We start from the raw sequence: 20,100 nt of genomic DNA, 5'->3' as shown, positions 1-20,100 counted from the left end.
TTCTGGTTTTTAAAATCGTTTTCGTCGTATCAGTTTTTGGATTCCGGAGGTGAGGATTGGACCTCATTTTCTTTCTCCATCTTTTCTTTTCTCTTTTTCTTTTTCCCTTTTTCCTTTTTTCTATTTCCTTTTCTTCTTTTCTTCTTTCTTTCTTTTCTTCTTCTTCTTTTTCCTTCCTCCCCGCGCGACCTGCCCTCTCTCTCTCCCTCTTCCGTCGCTGTCCAGCTCTCCCACCCAGACCCACTGCCTCCGGCTGATGTGGCTGACACAGCCCCCACCGTTAGACTCCCCTCCGGCTGGCGCACCACCCCACCAAAAATCAGCCCCATCCGTGCCGCCATTAACCCCATAGAGCCCATCTAAGCCGCACGGCTTTTGGCCATTTTCGGGGTCGTCGCTTCACCTCCGGCCACCACCTCTTCACCACTTCATCCCCTACCTCTTGCCATCCTAACCCACCCATTTCCGGTCTCAATCCTTTGCAGGAGCAGCTCCCACGAGCTCAACTCCGATCTGCCCCTTTTTGCACTTCCACCGCCACCCACGGCCAAAAGTCATTTCCATTAGCTTCATAAATATCTCTAGACCATTCCCTATCAATTTCGTGTCTTGGTTTGTCCCCGTTCGAAAGTGGGTATTTTACAACCCACGGTCACAGTGTAAAATACATTGTTACGTTGCTTTTTCTCCGTCGTTTGCAACGTCGTGATCCTTCGAAAAATACCTTATAGCGCTGTAAGTATTTTCCAAACTCTATTTTAGATTTAAATATATTTTTTTATCTTACAATAAATTATTTGACTAGTTGGTTGATTCCGGATTGAGTCCGAGGAGTTCGGGGGTCGGATGGATTAAGGATGGAGTTGCTTGGTTTTGATGATTTTTGTGATTGGTTGGATGTTTGTATCTTGAGGCGTGCATTACATGATGCATTCATGTGCATTTTATTTAATTGAGAAAATTCGGTTTTATTTGTGTAAATGGATTTTCGGGTGCGTGTGTATCACGACCCCAAGTCAAGATGGGGTATTATCTCGGTGGAGCTCCTCTGGTCACTCAGGAGCGTAATATACTGAGTTACGTCTCCTGGGTTGTCGCTGGGTGACAACGGGAGCGGGCGGGATGGTAACGCTCTCGTACCGACTCTGTGGCCCTTCGCTGGCGAGGGCTAGAGGATGCTTGGCTACGTACGCGCGGGGCGTGGAACTGGGCATCGCTCGTTACGAAGTCACACGTATGGTCGTTACTCGTGGTGTGACGATGGGAGCCAGGGGGTGCGGATGAACCCTAGGGGAGGTCATGGTGCATTCGGATTAATTGATTATTGAATTGAGTTGGATTTGGGTCAAATGAGACTTTTGGCATGAGTTGGAAAGTAATACGTTTTTGGGGCCAAATGGGATTTTTTTTTGCGTGCGTGGAAAAATGTGGTTTTATGGGTTATGTGCATTTGCATTCTTTCATGCATATTGTTTGAGTTAATATGTTTTTATCTAGTGGCGTTTAGATCTTACTTACCTGCGGGACCATTTTGGTGCCGTAGATTTTGATGCAAAGATCGAGGAGGAGGAGGAGGCTGAGCCCGAGGAGGCAACTCCGCCGGAGTATTGATTTGGAGTTTTTGCTTTGTAGTTTGGTTTGAAACAATATTTGTAGCTTGTAATATTTTATTATGTACGTTTTGAACAGCTTTGTATTAAACAAAGAAAAAATTCTGGTACTTAGTTATATGACTTTGTTTATCCACTGCGTGTTTTTCTTTTGCACACTTGTTGCTTATTCACACACTTGGCACTTGGCGATAGGGTGGTGACCCGTGTTGTCATCATCCCGACTTCTCGATTTCCTCGTGTCCGTACATCGGATTTGGGGGCGTCACAAATACCAATTATGGAAAGGAATTAGGCAGTGCAGAAGAGGTGGCAAACTCAGTGGTGAATCCTAAGAAGTCAAGAGTTATTTAGGAAAGTTTCCTTTGTGAGGACACTACAGGAATTGTTGGTCAAACTTCCTAGAAGCAAGGAATAGCTATAAGTGAGGCACCAGAAAAGGAAGTTGAAGATTTTCTGTCTAGGAAGATTCTAATTTCTGAGGATCATCCTATGATCAACACAAGTCTTGTTTTGGAAAACTCTAGGCTAGGCCAACATATCAGTCACAGTCCCGATATAGTAACTTCTGAACTTGGCATTACTGTGACCTCGGTAGGCTTTCCTAGTAACCTTCAGGAGATTCGCCCATGTGCTAACCAAGGTAACTTCCTTGAATTGAGTATTGGTGAGGTGTCTATTATTAATGAAATGGACCAACAACTGACAAGTTCAGGAAAGGGTGTGAAGTGGAAAACAAAGGTTCGTGATAAACAAGCCATAGAGCTAGATGCATGTACATAGAACTTAGATCTAGTTTCTAGTGAGAGTCCTAAACTTGGCAACAAAAGGGTGTGAAGAGGAGGAGTAGCGAAAAGGCAACTCCTAGATTTCAAAAAGAGGGAAATGGATGTTGGAAGGAAATGTGTAGCTTATAACTATATTGGCATAGGTTAGATCTCAACCCTGCCAATAGCCATGAGTCTGTTAAGTTGGAACTGCTGAGGGCTTGGAAAGTCTTGGACAGTTAGGTTGCTTAGTTTTTTGACTAAGAATAAGAGTTGCAATATGGTTTTCCTGTTGGAAACCAAATGTTCTAGAGCTTGCATGAAGGAGACCTAAGTTTGTAGTTGTCTTACTGTTGATAGTGTTGGAAGTAGTAGTGGCCTTACCCTTTTGTTGAAGTCTGACTGGAAGGTCACCATCTACAATTATTCTAGATGGCATATTAGTGCAATTATTAAAGAGTCTAAAAATGGCTCCTTATGGATGCTCACAGGATTCTATGGTCACCCTGATGCTTCTAAAAGGGAAGATAGCTGGAAACTACTTGAATTTTTCAAACCCCCATCACACATGCCTTGGCTGTGCATTAGGGATTTTAATGAGATAACACGCCAAAACGAGAAAGTTGGTGTTGCTTACAAACCATACAAGCAGATGGAGGCTTTTAGTACAGTAATTGGGGCTTGCTCTCTTCATGATCTACATTGCTCAAGCCAGAAACTCACATGGTCTAACAACAAAAGGAGGGCTTTCACAAAAGAACAACTTGATAGGGCTATGGCAAACGAAGAATGTCTTGATATGCTTCCTGATGTAGTGCAATCTTTTGCCTGCAGTTAAATCTGGCCCCTCTCCTCTCCAGGTGACCTTGCTTAGTAACTTTATAAGGAGAAAGATGGCACATGCTATATTTAGATATGAAGTAGCTTGGGGTATGAGGGAGGAATGTGCTGAGATAGTAGCTACAGCCTAGTGGAAGGGGACAATTGGTATTGATGGGGCTTCTATGTTGAGAAACAAACTAGCTAACTATCAAGCAGCTTTGCTAAAGTGGAATTCTAGTAGTAAGAAAAAATATTTTCGAGCTATCAACAGGGCCATGACTAGAATTGGTGAACTAAAAAACCTTGGTATTGGAGAGCACATTGAGGTGGCGCAAAAACTACAAATTGAAGTGAACCAAGCTCTAGCTGCAGAAGAAACTAGATGGAAGCAAATGGACAAAACAACACTAGCTGCATGACTGAAACACTAGATCTTTCCACATGCATGCTAGCCAGAGGAGGAAGACTAATACCATTCACAGCATTATGGATCAAGATCGTGTTATGCTGTCTGAGCAAGATGAAATTGGAGATTTTTCATAGGTTTCTTTTCTACTCTTTTTACCATCTCTAATCCTACCAACTTTGAGAGATGTCTGCAAGTCCTTCTTCCCAGGGTCGCTCCTGAAATGAATTTTAAACTTATGAAGTAATTCACTGAAGAGCAAGTCAGAGGGGCTGTTTTCCAAATAAACCCTATAGGCTCACTAGGTCCTGATGGCTTTCCAGCTCAATTCTATTAGTCCCACTAGGATGCAGTTGGGAAGGACATCTGCAGGTTCACTCCTCGTAGGTTCCCTCAGAGGGCTCAGTGAAACTTTCATTACTCTTATTCCCAAGGTTAAAAATCCTAAGTAGCTAGCTAATTATAGGCCAATAAGTTTGTGGAATGTAATCTACAAGATTGTTGCAAAAACTTTGGCTAACAGGCTTAAAGGCATTCTACCTGATAATATTTCCTTTGACCAAAGTACCTTTGTTCCTGGTAGTCATAGTTCTGACAATGTTCTTGTAACTTATGAGACCCTCCACTCAATGACTTCTCAGATGAAAGGGAAAATGGGCTATATGGTACTTAAGCGTGACATGAGTAAAACTTATGATCATGTGGAATGACTTTCTTCAATGTCCACTCACCATCTTTTTGACCACCCATTTTGCTTTAAGTTTTGAGCAGTTCTTTTCATCATCACCACTTTTTAAGATATTTTCTTTGTTGTGAAGAAAAAATTCAAATAGTTTACCTAGCTTTAGGCTTATGGAGATTATTTGATGACTTAGCTCTTGGACATGGTTTCCAAGTATCTTTACCTTTTTCTTTGATTTTCTTTCACATCCATTTTTTTGTAGTTTACTCAAATTAAAGCACTATGGCCTTATAAAACTATTAATACCACAATGATAGCAAATAGGTACAAACTTATCTCCAAACTTACCTTGGTACAACTTCTTTGTGTTTGATGTTTTATGTGTCTTTTCAAGATGATTTGAGGTTGACATGGCTTCTTTTCGAGCATCCACAACTTGACTTCCTTTGACAAAAACAATGCTTTTAGAAATAGTGGCAACAGATGATGAGGCTTGAGGATCTTTGTCTTGGGAAGTTGTGTACCCCAATCCAGTATGATCACAGCTACACTTTTGAATACTTAACATCTTATCCAATTTCTAAGTTGGTGATTTTTGTTGGCACTCTTGAGAAATCTTCAATTCTTTGTCTAGTGCATCCTTTTGAACCTTCAATCTCAATATATCAACTTCAAAAATTTCTAGTGCTTCCAAAAGATTGTTCTTTTCTTTCTCCATTTCAGTAAGTTTATTGTACAGCTTCTTGTTAAGCTTTTTCAACTTGAATACTTCTTCATATAAATCATTATACGCCTCTTGTATACTTAGGTCATGGTTAGCATTAACAAGAGCTATATCTAACTCACTATCATTAAATTCATTTTTAGATTTTCTTAGCATAATTTTAGGAAAATCATCAACAACAGTGGTAAAGGCCATAAAGAAATTTTCATTATCAGTCAAAGAACTAGAATTTTCAGATTTTGAACTATGACATTTAGTGCTTTTTCCTTGTTTTTCATAAAGTTTGGGCACTCCACTCTAATGTGACCATAGCCATAGCACTCGTGACATTGTACTTTGTCATTTTTCTCAAATTTTTCTTTGCAGGGAATTCCTTACCTTGTTTTTGTTTTCCAATAACTTTCTTGTTAAATAAGAATTTTTTGAATTTCCTTGGAATGAAATCTAGGTCCTCATCGTTCAGATTTTCTTTATTAGAAAACTCATCTCGATCTTCTTTCACAATCTTTAACGCAATGGTCTTACCTTTTCTTATTTGAGGAAGTGATGACTTATATATTTGCAAAGAGTCAAACAACTCTTCAACCTTAACAACATCCAAATCTTTGCTTTCCTCAATGGCAATAACCTTTGGGCGAAATCTTTCTAGCAAGGATATAAAGTCTTCCTCACAACTCTTGAGTCTTCCATCTTTTTTCTAGATTAAACTTGAAATTACAATACCATTAAGTTTAGCATAGAAATCATTAAAACTCTCAACTTCCAGCATCTTAATTTCTTTAAATTTTGAGGTTAGAAACTATAATTTTGAATTTTTTACAATTCTTGTCCCCCCATGTGTAACCTCCAAAATATCCCAAACATAGAGATTCTTTTAAACTCTTCAGGAGATACAACCATGAAAATATCGTTGAGTCCTTTGTTAATCCAATTGTGGTTGTTGATATCATCTCTAATCCAAGCATCAAGAGTTATCTCAGGCTTAGTGCATTCTCGTTCAACTGCATACCACACGTTCATTTAAAAAATTAAGGAAAGCCATCAAACGAACTTTCCAATAAGCATAGTTTTTCCCATTAAAGTATGACGGTACAAATAATAATGATGACATGATCTACAGGGACATGGATTATACTCAAATCAGTGAACCATGCTCTGATGTCAATTGAAATTACCCAAATATCCCTATATATTAACGCAAATATCTAGCAATTCACTCAACAAATTGGTTAGTTGTCAACCATGCAATTATTTAATAATAAAACAATAAAATAAAGTAAATAAATTGCATAACACCCAAATTGGTAATGATGGAAAACCTTGTAAAGAACTCTTTGAAGGTAAAACCCTGCGGGGCAACCAAACTCAAGAAATTTAATTTATTATTTGTAAACCAGTTACAAGTAAGTTTCAATAACAAAACCTTTGTCAATTGACACTTTTACTTGACCAAACAAATGACCCGTTTGCCTCTACAGCAGTAGTCAGAACATCTGACAATCTTTAAATATTGACTTTTCTCCTAGAACTCTAGTGATTGAATCACGATCACACTATCTCAATCTCGAATCAACGATCACACTCTTTGAGAGAAACAATATGAAAATTCTCCAAAAAATTTTCTCAACAAAGTATGCACTGGCAAAGTGTTCTAAAATATCTAGAACTGAATCTACATAGTTCTAAGGTAGTTGGACAATTTAAATTGATTTCAAGAAGCAGTTTCCAAGTCACACTGAAACTTTGCTGATGACTTGCTGGCATCTGATACTTATTTTCTCAGCATTGGCAGTTTCACATTCAAACTCTTTTCTAAATAAGATCTATCTCTTGAAACTTGACTTCTACACTTTTGACTTATCTAAACACTTCCTAACAACCTCTAGATAAGATCAAAACAATTTTAGATAAAATCAAATTATTTTACATTCATCTAAAATATAAATCCCAACATAAAACGAAGTCTATCATCTTAATCATCTACTCCAATCCAAACTTATCAACTTAGTCACCTAGTGCTAGCCAAAATCTTGCATTTATAGTGGCAAACTTGGGCCCTAAGTTTAGTGTATTAGGCTTAAGTTTGGTTTGGGCTTTGTCTTATTGGACTTTGGCCCACTAGCTTTAGGCCTCAATTGGGCCTAGGTTTTTTTGTTTGGACCTATTTTGCGGGCTTCTTTTGGGCCTTGGGACCATTAGGGTTTATGCTCCTCATTTGAGCTTTGGGCCCATTTGGCTTGGGCCTAACCTTGGGCCTATTCTAAATTTCGTCCTTAGTAGGTTCAATCATTTATCCTTCAATGCTTGTAGCCCATGCTTTTCCTAATTAAAGTTCCCTAAGTGTCTTGGGCTTTATACAGGTCCTAAAGATAGTAATTCCTTTAACAAGGCGCATTATTCATAGGGCCTCTTGGTAGACTTTGGTGGGTATTACAGATATACTCCCTTCAGTTTTGATAGTATGGCATGCCATTTGGAACAAACTAAATGGCTGGAAAACCCATTCATTGTGGCCAGCAAATGGATGGGCGGTAAAAGTGGTGATTGAGACAAAAATTAAGGAGCAAGCCAACGAGGATTAGAAATGGTGCCAAATGATCTAGTGCGACCATTTTGACAATATTTTCTTGGCCAAAACCGATGCTAGAAAAATGTACATCGGGGTTGCAAATTTGGGTTGGGTTGGAATATGGAACTTTTTACTCGGTTGGTTGGTCATCAAAAAGCTAAGGAACTTATTTTGCAATTGGGTCAAGTTAATATTGAGAAGGATGTTCTGATTTGGCTCCCTAATGCTGATAGGCATTTCTCTACCCAAAGTGCTTGGAATTGTATTCACACGAGGGGCCCAGATTTCCCTTGGGCCAAATGGGTCTGGCATCCTGCCCTTCCCAAGAAGATGTCGATTACTATGTGGAAGGCCATTCATGATTGTCTCGCGGTGGATGATAGAATCCGCAGAATAGGTATTCCTATTGCCTCCCGTTGCGATTGCTACTCTGACTCTGAATATGAATATCTTAATCATAGTCTTTGCGAGAGGTGATTTTGGTGAAAAAATTTGGAGTATTTGTTCGGTGGTTCTTGGTATTCCGTGGAGGGAAGGTTGAAGTTGGAGACAGTGGGTGGAGTGTTGGTATAGGCGGGCAAAAAGTTCTACTTGCTCTGGTCAATTGTTAAGTCTTCTTCCGGCCATCATAACTTGGCGTTTATGGGGTCGGCGTTGTAAGGCCAAGATGGAAGATTTGATGGAATGGGTACAACAGGTGTGGTGTTCTATCAAATATTAGGTCTCCTAGATTGCATTAAAGCTTAAGGATGTTAATTTGCTCACTAAGCAAGATGAAGGAGTTCTACATTGTTTCAATATGCCTATTAATATTATGAGGAAAGAGATAGTTATTCCAGTTAAATGAAAGTCTCCTAAGCAGGATTGGGTTAAATTGAATGTGGATGGTTGTTCTCTTGGTAATCCAGGTCCTTCAGGTGCAGGCGGCATTATTCGGGATGATAAAGGGAACATGCTTTGTGGGTTTGCTGTTGAAACTGAGCATAACTCTAATAACCATGCAAAGTTGATGGGTTTACTTCATGGGCTTCATCACATTGGTTTAATGGGTGTTGTATCAGTGGAAATTGAACTTGATTCCATGTTAGTCCTTAACTGGTTGAGGAACAAAAGTTGTGGCCTATGGTACATGGAAGACTATTGGGATGAAATTCAAAGTCGTCTAGCTGCGCTTCATGTCTCTCTTGGTCACTACTTTAGAGAATATAATTCGGTCGTGGATGGCTTTGCCAAACTAGGTGCCAATGGTCAAACTGTTTTCTGGTCTTCATTATCAGAGCTGCCTGCTCACATTAGAGGTAATATCTGACTGGACAAAGGAGATTTCCCTTACCTTTGAAAAATTTGAAGATGTTGCTAGATGTTACGAGCTTTGACTTTATCTCCAGGTATGTCCCTCTTTGCACTCAATTATTTCCTTTCTTAATCTTTGTTCGTGCAGGTTTGTTTTTTGCAGGTTTTGTTTTGAGGTTTTTGTTTTGCTTTCCTAGGGCCAATGTATTGTATTTGAGTTTATATTATTGATTTTTAAGGTCTGGGTTTTGGTTTTTTTTGTAGCCCCCAGGCCTTGGGTTGTAACCACAGTTTTCCTCTGTCACAAGTGAGAGTTTTTTAATAAAATTGGGACGAGGCTGCTATGTGTGTAGCTTCCGGCTCTTCTTAAAAAAAAAAAGAAAAAAAAAATCCTTTTCTATTCTTTTCTGTGTCTCCTTCAAACTTTTCTTAGGTTTTTTAAACTTTATCTAAGCATGAATTTTCCTTTTTCCTTTTTCTTGTTCTTTATAACGTCATTCAAGCTCCATCTAGTTAATGACAAATATTTTATTTTTTATTTTTTGTTAAAGAAGGAAAACTACCATATATAAACGTATGTCATATGTCTCTAATTGATAGATATATTGATAATATCTTTTGTGCTTGAAGTTATGTTTATAATATTTTGTATTATATATATCACAATCTATTATGAAAATATATAAACAGATTCTTTATGATTTTGAGAATAATTAATCCGCCCTCGAAAGATAAATTTCTGGATTCGTCACTGTCCAAATTAGTGTAGGTATGGGGGATCAAAAGAAGCTAGATCACTGTCCAAATTAGGAGTTTCAAATCATTTTTGGTTTGTTCACATTTTTCTCTGTAATTTTGGCACTTCGTCAACAGCCGCCCTAGTCAAAATTACAGTCCAACAATTAATATTCTAGCCTAGCTGCAAAATTACAGTCCAAGTTTTTCCATTCACGTGGATTGAATTTATCCACTGTCATTATCACAACTAAAAAGAAAAATTTAACAAATTTAATACATTTAATGTTTCAATTAACAAATTTGTAAATAAATTTATTCAATTTTTTATCACACGAGACTTAATTAAATGTTACAACTACTCAAGAATATTGACTGAATTCTGATCTTCGAGGGATCAGTTCCTCCAAAAATGCATTCTATTTGCTTTCTCCATGTATTACATCAGGAGCTCGACTCCTTTTTATACACAACAGGATGTTAATTCTGTTATTGAGGGGAGGGCATTCTTGTACATTTAGTTATCACTTTAAGGCTACAATTGTAATTCTATCTACTTAATGAATCATGTGCTATCACGTGCCTTAACTGCTCCAGTTCTTCACAGTCGTTGCTTCCTTGCTTCCAGACTTCCTTCTCTTAATTCTTCTTCCTACTGCTGCTTATAACAGCATATAACAATTCTCCCCCCTTCAAAAGACCTTGCCCACAAGGTCAGGGTATTGCAATCGTAATTGCTCAACAGGAACCCATGTAGCATCTGCCTCAGAGGCCCCACGCCATTTAATCAACAACTCAATAAATGGTTTGTTGTCCATAGGAGTCATTCTTCTTTGCAGCACTTCCTCAGGCTCAGTCCTAATTGCACCATGTGAATCTTGTAATGGTAAGGCTGAGGAAACAATCTTCAAAGGTCCCACATGCTTCTTTAATCTGGACACATGAAACACTGGATGTATAGCTGAAGTTGGTGGTAATTCCAGTCTATATGCTACTGTCCCAATACACTCCAACACCTTAAAGGGACCACAATATCGTGCTACCAACTTAGGATTAACAACAGCTCCCACAGTGTGTTGCTTGTACTTCTGTAACTTTAAGTAAACCATGTCACCAACTTGAAATTGCCTATAAACATGCTTCTTATCATACTGTTGTTTCATGGTAGATTGTGCTGCCAGCAAATTTTTCCTCAATAAGGACAAAATCTCCTCTCGAGATCTCAATTCTGAATCTACTACTTCATTCTGAGTTGTACCTGCTGCATATTGTAACAAGGTGGGAGGAGGTACACCATACAAAGCCTCAAATGGTGTCATTTTAGTTGCTGCGTGCAAAGAGGTGTTGTACCACCATTTTGCCCAAGGCAGCCAATAACTCCATTGTTTTGGTCTCTCAGAAACAAAACACCTCAAGTACTGTTGCACACACTTGTTCACAATTTCTGTTTGTCCATCCAATTGTGGGTGATAAGCAGAACTGTAATGAAGCTTTGTACCTTGCAACCTGAAGAGCTCTTTCCAAAATCCACTTGTCAAAGTTGCATCTCGATCAGTAACAATTGTTGCAGGCATACCATGTAACTTGAAAATTTGTGAAATAAAAAGCTTTGCCACAGAAACTGCAGTGTAAGGATGAGACAGTGGTAAGAAATGGGCATACTTAGTGAGTCTGTCCACAACCACTAAAATGACAGAAAATCCCTTTGAATTAGGAAGTGTATCAATAAAGTCCATAGAGATATCACTCCATGACTTCATAGGAATAGGTAATGGCTGCAATAACCCTGCTGGTAACAGATTCTCTACTTTGCATTTCTGACATACTTCACATTCTTTAATGAAATTCTTAATGTCCTTCCTCATGCCCAGCCAAATAAAATCTGCTTTAGCTCTTTGTAAGGACTTTTGGTAACCAGAGTGGCCTCCAAAAGCACTACTATGTATAAATTCCAGTACTTGTTGTTTTAAAGGGGACTTGGAAGATAAAAATACTCTACCTTTCTTCAGCAAAAACCCATTCTGTAAGGTAAAGGCCTGATTCAGTAATTCCCCTTTCTGCAATTTCTGACATATAGCCGAGATCTCTTCATCATGCAAATAAGAGTCCTTCAACTGCTGCAACCACATTGGATCCAAAACAGTTATGGCAGATAGCAATACTTCTTTGCCTACTGAATCATCTCTCCTGGAAAGAGCATCTGCAGCCACATTCTCCTTGCCTTTTTTATACTCAATTCTGAAGTCATAACCAATGAGCTTACTAATCCACTTTTGTTGTGAAGGTGTACCTATCTTCTGTTCCAGTAAAAACTTTAGGCTTTGTTGGTCAGTTTTGATGACAAACTGAGAGCCCACAAGGTAAGGCCTCCACTTCTTAACAGCCACTACTAATGCCAAGAATTCTTTCTCATATGCAGAAAGATCCAATGCTTTTCCTTTCAAAGTTTGGCTAAGGAAAGCCAAGGGCCTGTTATTCTGCATTAACACAGCTCCTACTCCTCGACCTGATGCATCACATTCAATTAAAAATGGCTTAGTAAAATCAAGTAAAGCTAAAACAAGTGGTTGAGAAATAGCCTCCTTCAATGCTTCAAAAGCTTGTGCAGCTGCATTACTCCAATGAAATGAATCTTTTTTAAGCAAATTAGTGAGAGGCCCAGCAATTAATCCATAATGTCTTACAAATTTCCTGTAATAGCCAGTTATGCCAAGAAATCCCCTTAAGGACTTGATGGATTTGGGCAAAGGCCATTCCACCATGGCCTTTATCTTGGATGGATCAGCCTGCACTCCCTCAGCAGACACCAAATGTCCAAGATAATCTATTTGCTTAGAGGCAAACCTGCATTTACTTCTCTTAGCAAACAATGTATGCTTTGCTAATACTTCTAACACTAAGGTTAAATGCTGCACATGATCTTCCTTATTCTTACTGTATATTAAAATGTCATCAAAGAAAACTATAACAAATTTTCTTAAAAATGGTTGAAACACTTCATTCATCAATGACTGGAAGGTAGCAGGAGCATTGGTTAAGCCAAAAGGCATAACCAAAAACTCATAATGGCCTTGATGTGTGCGAAAAGCTGTCTTCTCAATATCTGACTCCTTCACCCGAATCTGATGATAGCCAGATCTGAGGTCTAGCTTGGAAAAAACTGTAGCCCCACATAATTCATCGAGAAGTTCATCTACCACAGGAATAGGAAACTTGTCTTTAATAGTTTCTCTATTCAAAGCCCTGTAGTCTATACACATACGCCAAGATCCATCAGCTTTCCTCACAAGAATCACAGGAGATGAAAAAGGAGACTGACTGCATCTTATAACTCCAGCTTCAAGCAATTCCTTAACTATCTTTTCAATCTCAGCCTTTTGTACAAAGGGATACCTATATGGCCTAACAGAAATAGGCATTGTACCCTCTTTAAGATAAATCTTGTGATCATGGCTTCTTTTTGGAGGTAAGCCCTTCGGTTCATCAAAAACTACAGCAAACTTTTTTAAGACCTCCTCAACTTCACTATCTATCGGTTCTTTGCTAACAGGCTGTTGTAGCTGAACTAACTGTAACAGCATTCCTTTTCTTTCAATTGTAGTCAATTGACAAATCTGAATATCCTCAACCAATTCAGGTTTAGTAGCATTCATGCCTCTAATTGTCACAGTCTTGTTGTTGTGCTGGAAAAACATAGTTAAACCATTAAAGTCCCATAATACAGGACCCAAGGTTCTCAACCACTGCATTCCTACTACAACATCACAACCACCAAGAGGCAATAAGAAAAAATCAGTGTTAAACTGATTGCCTTGCATCTGAAACTGCATCTGTTCTATCAACCCTTCACTTCTCATCTTCTCTCCATTAGCTACACGTACTTCCACCTGCTCAGCAATATTAATTCCTAACCCCACTTTTCCAGCAATCATGGGATCAAGAAAATTGTATGTGCTACCTGTGTCTACAAGAATTACAACAGGACAGTCCTGAACTTTACCGTGAATTCTCATAGTTCTTGGACTCAAATACCCTGCTATAGCATTAAGAGATATCTCAGGAACTTCACCTTGTGGAATCGGAATCTTATCCACATCCTGATTTCCTATCATCTCACAATCTTGCTTGTCATCATCTCGAAATAACTCCATCCCTTCCATGACAAAGAACCTAGCCTTTTTCCTCTCACATTTATGACTGGGGTTCCATTTCTCATCACAGAAATAACACAACCCTTTATCTCTTCTTTCCTTCATTTCGGTTGGGGTAACTTTTTGTATTGGCAAAGAGGGTTTGAAACTGTTATTCTTTTCTACAAGAGTGTTTTCTTTCCTTGTAAAATTATTAGTAAATCCATTTCCTCCAACAGAAAATGGTGCAAAGGAATTTTGATAATTCCCCCCTCTAAAGTTACCACAAATACTGTGGATGTACTCTTCTTGCATCTTAGCAAGACCAAAAGCTGAATTAAGAGACTGAGGATGCAGCATCCTCACAGGTAATCTTATTTCATCCCTTAATCCACTTAAAAACAAGCTCAGTTTATAATCTTCAGACAATCTTGTCAACCTATTAGAGATTTCTTCAAACTGAGTTTTGTATACAGTAACTGTAGAAGTTTGTTTTAAACGTTTCAAAGCTTCCATAGGATCATCATATGATGAATTCCCAAATCTCAATTGTAAGGCATCAACAAAAGTATTCCAAGAAACAAAAAGACCAGTTTCTTCAGCACCTTGGAACCAAATTAAAGCAATTCCTTCCATATACAAAGATGCCATCCAAATCTTTTGTCCATCCGGCATAGGATACAAAGCAAAATAATGATTTGCTTTATAAACCCACCCAATAGGATTATCCCCATCAAACTTTGGAAAGTCTATCTTAATAGCACGAAACTGCATACCTCTTTGTTCTGGATTTGCTCCATCTGGTTTGCCCCCTGAATTCTGATACCCAACCTGCCCCCATTAGCAGTCACAGCCTCCAGCAGCATATCCAACTTCGAATTCAAGGATTCTAATGCACCTTGGTGATCTTCAAGACTCTTCCCTTGCTGATCTTGGCTCTGTCGCAAACCAACCACCATCTGCCCCCATTAAAGCATGCCGTAAATAGATAAATTTTGCGTAGGTTCTTTATTAAAAAAGTAGATCCCACAAAAAATAATGTTTACTTTAACTTTCTTAAAGTGGAGTCTGTCTTTTTTTTTTTTTTTTAAAAAAATTATACAAAATAATTATACAAAATTTATCTATTTAGAATTTATATAAATAATAAATAATACGTACTAAAGATCCATAGCGACGACCATGACAGAGAAATTAAAGCATGCAGTCTCGCCTCAACACATCAGCACATGGAAAAAACACATTATGAACATTCAAACCACGAACATTCAACACATCAGCACATGGAAGCAACACATCATGAAGCAAATAATTCAAGACTTCTGGCTCTATAAAAGAAGGCGCGCTCAAACATGAGTACTACAGCAGAATTCTAAAAACTTGATCTCTAAATTTGTAAAACTCTTGTTCTCAAAGAAGCTGTACGTGACTTTCATCCAAAGTTCCAACTTGTAAGTCTCTTCATTTATCAATTCTAAAACTATTTCCTTAAATCTCATTATATATCTTTTTGCTTGTTTTCTTATGCTATTGTACTGTTTATATTTTATATGCTCATCTATAACACTCCAATAGTATCGTGGCCTTCAATATCTTTTCACAAACACTAACCATAAAAATATGTGAATAGTTTGATCGACGGTCAAAAATTTGCTTATCATATATATAAAAAATTCTACTCATCATCTCCTACAGTACCACATACCAACATGTAATTTTTCTTTTTTACTATTATATTTAAACACACATGATATTGACGTGTAAATATGTGTATTTAAATAGAATGGTAAAAATGACAAATCATATGTTGATGTGTGGTGTGCGGATATTAAGTAGCATTTCTCCATATATTTAATATATATATCCAGCCAAAAATATCACATCATAGCTCTATTATATTACTGCTCTTTCACATTATCTGTGGCCCCCAAAATCCATTTCACAGTAGAGCAGTTTCTTTCTAACAAGTTCGGAAGATATGCTGGAAAATGTATAATTAGCTATAAGCTGGTTGGAAAACTTTAAAATGGTTTGTAAATCAACATGAGAGTAAAGGCTTAGGGTCTGTTAGAGAATACAATTGTTCTAAGATATTCTGATACTACTTCAATATTATTTATTATTATTCTCATTACTATTTATAAATTATATATCTAAGATACTAAGGTATTCAAATAGAGCTTTAATACTTATTGTAGCAATATTTCGTTATACTGGGCTCTCTATTAGATACAATTCACAAATATTTCAATTTTCTGTCAAATTTCTTAACTTGCAAAATTTGTATAGTTAAACAATATTTTTTAAATTATAAAATAAAGCTCTAAAACCACCTTAGTATTCTTTTTTTATTATTTACTTTCAGTAATTTAATGTAAATAACAAATGTTGGAATGGATTAAGGGAATATGATTTTTAATGTATTTGCTTATTAATATGAATTTTAGATAAGTGTTGAGAAGTTGGAACTGTGTATTAATTATGGCTATGGGTATCAATTTTCAAATTGATTTTGTTACTAATCTATTTTTGAATACATATACTTTGATACAAGTTAATTTGTTTGTGCTAATTCAACATAATCATTTTTTTAAGGTTCATGATCATTTTGTTACCAATGCTTACAACACACGGCCACCAATTTGATACATATAATGAGTCTGTTAAGGTTGATGTTTGATAAAAGTATCAAATTAATTAAGATCGCCGGAGTCATATATAGAAAAATAAAAAATTGAGTAAACAGGGACTCAACCCAATAGACCCTTACATGATTTTCATGATTCGTCATCAATTAAGAAAAACATTAATTATATTCTACTAAACCACCAATGAACAGAGAAAAGCATACAATTTGAAAAGAAAAATATTTGAATCACAAAGAGATCTTATCAACTATTGCGGTACATTAAATTGTAAAATATTTATTTGTATGAAGTAAATGTAACGTATTAAATTTAATGACAATAATTTTTTAAAATTATTTTTATAAAATCTCTTTATAAATTTAAGACTTTTTAAATACGAAATATCTATGCTTAACAATGATAAGTCTCATTCTATCTTCCTCCATGCCTTCTAGGCCATGCTTTGACCAAACTCACATAAGATAAATATTTCTAACTTTGACACTTTTTTTTCACATCGCCCTACACTTGATTGTAGCTTCTGCGATGGGATGGTGGAGGTCTTATGCTGGTGACGAGAGATTTTCTAGCTCAACTCTCACTGTTTTGATTGGTATATTTGCGGTGTTATGGTTGCTATGGATTGTCAAGAAACAAAGAAAAGTTGTAGTACCTCCATTGCCACCCGGTCCACGTGGCTTGCCAATACTTGGGTACCTTCCGTTTATAGGTACAGAACTTCATAAGAAATTTGAGCAACTGGGTGGGATCTATGGCCCCATCTACAAGATTTGGCTTGGAAATAAATTGTGCATTGTGATTAGCTCACCCTCACTAGTGAAAGAAGTTGTTCGTGACCAAGATGCAATATTTGCCAATCGTGATGCTACCAAAGCTGCACTTGCTCTCACATCCGGGGGAGTCGATATTGTCTTTTCCCCGAATGGTCCTAATTGGAGGATGTTGCGAAAGATGTTTGTGCGAGAGATGCTAAGTCTAGCGAATCTTGATTCTACCTTCGCTTTACGAAGAGAAGAGGTAAGGAACACCATTATAAATGTGTATGAAAAAATAGGTGCCCCAGTAGATTTAGGGGAACTGGCATTTGAGACGGTGATGAATGCCATCATGAAGTTGTTATGGGGCAGCACACTACAAGGAGAGGAAGGGGCTAAGCTTGGAGATGAGTTTAGGCATATGTTTTCAGATTTAATGTTGCTACTTGGAAAACCAAATGTTTCGGACCTTTTCCCCGCGTTAGCAAGTTTTGATTTACAAGGGATCGTAAGGGAAGTAAAGGGGATTTCCCAAAGCATTGAACGAGTACTTGATTATGTCATTGACAAACAGATCAAAAGTTTGGCCAAGGACAAAGAAGAGGGGAAGCCAAAGATAGGACAAAAGGACTTTTTGCAAGTTCTCTTGGAAATATGGGAGAAGGACAATGGTGCAAATTCAATTAGCATGACCCAACTCAAGGTTGTGCTTTTGGTATGTATGTGTCCACTTTTCTATTTTTGTGTCTCATTACTTTAGAGTCAAACTGGAGGGGTTGAGTTGGCCATTTATATCTTTAGCTAATTCCTAGACATCAATCAAATTTTATTTTATTTTTATTTTTCAATTTTCAATTTTCAATTCAGCTAACTACCTTACTCATGTTTAAATAGGACATAGTGGTGGGTGCATCCGACACCACAACGACCACATCAGAATGGGTAATGGCAAGGCTAATGAAACATTCAGAGACAATGAGAAAAGTCTATGAAGAATTAACAGAAATCGTGGGGATGGATAACTTAGTCGAAGAATCCCATTTGCCCAAATTACATTATTTAGATGCTGTAATTAAAGAGACGCTTCGTTTGCACCCACCTATTCCTTTCCTAATACCTCGTACTCCAAGCGAATCTAGCATCATTGGAGGGTACCATGTACCCAAAGGTTCAAGGATTTTCCTGAATGTTTGGGCTATTCAAAGGAACCCAGAGTATTGGGACAATCCATTGGAATTTAAACCCGAGAGGTTTCTAAATGATGGTTATGGAAGATTAGATTATTCAGGCAACAATTTTAAGTTTTTTCCATTTGGGTCAGGAAGAAGAATATGTGCGGGTATTACACTAGGGGACAAGACACTCAAATACTTCTTGGCTTCAATTTTGCACTCCTTTGAATGGAAACTACCACAGGGTTCAGAGATTGATGTTTCAGACACTTTCGGTATCATTACCAAGAAGAAGAATCCAACAATTGCAATTCCAACTCCAAGGTTGTCCAAATTTGAGCTCTACACATAATAGTACAATGTGAGAAATATACTCTATTGCTTTTGCAAGTACCTTGTATGAAGCCTTTATGTGCACAATAACCAATGAGGTTGTGATGATTTTCACTTCCTATATTCTATAGTTGTGATGGAAAGATGCTTATATTTACACTCACATATATCAAAAATTACACCTTTATTGGCCTACAAATAAAAGCTTAGTTTGGCAATTCATTTTCTTCTTTTTTGCAGCTAATTGACGTGGTTTTATAGCAAAAAAAGGCTTTTATGGGCATGCATTTTGTATTGCAATGTTCATATAGGAATTCTTCACTATCAAAACCTTAGATCCTTTAATTATATTTTATTTTGCAATTCGTAAAAGGGGATTTGCTTCGTTCATTAGTTGCCAACAACTTCTTACGACATCCCACATATTCAACTAATTTCTATTAGAGATTGGAGAGCCAAGACATGTGACTTCCAAGATTCCTTCAACAATTCTAAATGGCAACTCATCTGTTATTATCATCTTTCCAATCAACGACGTCAAAACCTCTTCACTATACTTGTGAGTTAAAAATTCCTCATCATATTACCATCACTTCTTCAGCCCCCTCCTTGGATGTTGCCTCACCTGCTAATATTTTTTGGTACCTATCCAAATATCCACATTTATGAAGATTTATGGGACATGAAGGCAAATGGTTTTGCATAGTTGAAAATTCGATCTTCTTCAAGTGTCAAGTGTATATTTAGCCATAATAATTACACTCATCTACAAGACAACCCTCCTCCTTTATAAAATGGTCACAAACAACTGATGGATCCAACCTTTCCGTTTCTTAAGAAGGGGACACATACTACTGGTAGGGGCACTCAGGGGTCCTGATGTTTTGGTATCTCTCAAATCATCTCCCAAGTTAATGGTCAATTCATTTGAATCAACATCAATTGTAGTAGACAAAAAACCCATCTAACATGTTAAATGAATAAATAATTTCAAAACAAAAAAAAAACTAAAAAAAAAAAAATTGAATACCATGTAACACAATTACACAGCAGCTAGTTTGCAACATGGCCATATCGTAAGTGTAAGGCTCTAAGCTAGATGTTAGTTTACTCATCTTTCCATAATTTACATCAAAACAATTTCACAACACAATTAGAACATAATAAATTAACAATAATAAATTTCTCCATGCAAAAAGAAAATACTAAACTGAGCGCTTAGCACACTCACAATGGAAAATAGCTCTCGAATTATTGTACACAGTCCCAAAAATGTGCTCCAAAAATTTTAAAATGCATGTATATAGACAGATAAAAAATTTAAATATTAAATAATCAAAAAATATTATCAAACATCAAAACAACATTAAAACCAAGCCTCATATTTGATATATTACCGGTTGTGTGAAATCAGTTGTAGGGGCGATATTGAGAAATCGATTTTCAATGAGATG

The 20,100-nt window shown here is 37.2% G+C and overlaps 1 protein-coding gene across 1 annotated transcript; it reads left to right on the top strand.

Annotated features, from left to right (window-relative positions):
- Positions 1-15,103: 15,103 nt before the first annotated feature.
- LOC122319403 (flavonoid 3'-monooxygenase CYP75B137-like) lies at positions 15,104-18,868 on the top strand. The gene is made up of 3 exons (XM_043137460.1): positions 15,104-15,189; positions 16,904-17,856; positions 18,036-18,868. Exons 2-3 carry the CDS (start codon positions 16,912-16,914, stop codon positions 18,663-18,665), a joined length of 1,575 nt encoding a protein of 524 aa, XP_042993394.1. The 5' UTR covers positions 15,104-15,189; positions 16,904-16,911; the 3' UTR covers positions 18,666-18,868.
- The last annotated feature ends 1,232 nt before the right edge of the window (positions 18,869-20,100 follow it).

Source organism: Carya illinoinensis, chromosome 8, assembly GCF_018687715.1.
Source record: "Carya illinoinensis cultivar Pawnee chromosome 8, C.illinoinensisPawnee_v1, whole genome shotgun sequence".
NCBI lineage: Eukaryota > Viridiplantae > Streptophyta > Magnoliopsida > Fagales > Juglandaceae > Carya > Carya illinoinensis.
Note: the sequence above shows the minus strand (reverse complement) of the source record. Positions and strands in the feature narration are given on the sequence as shown.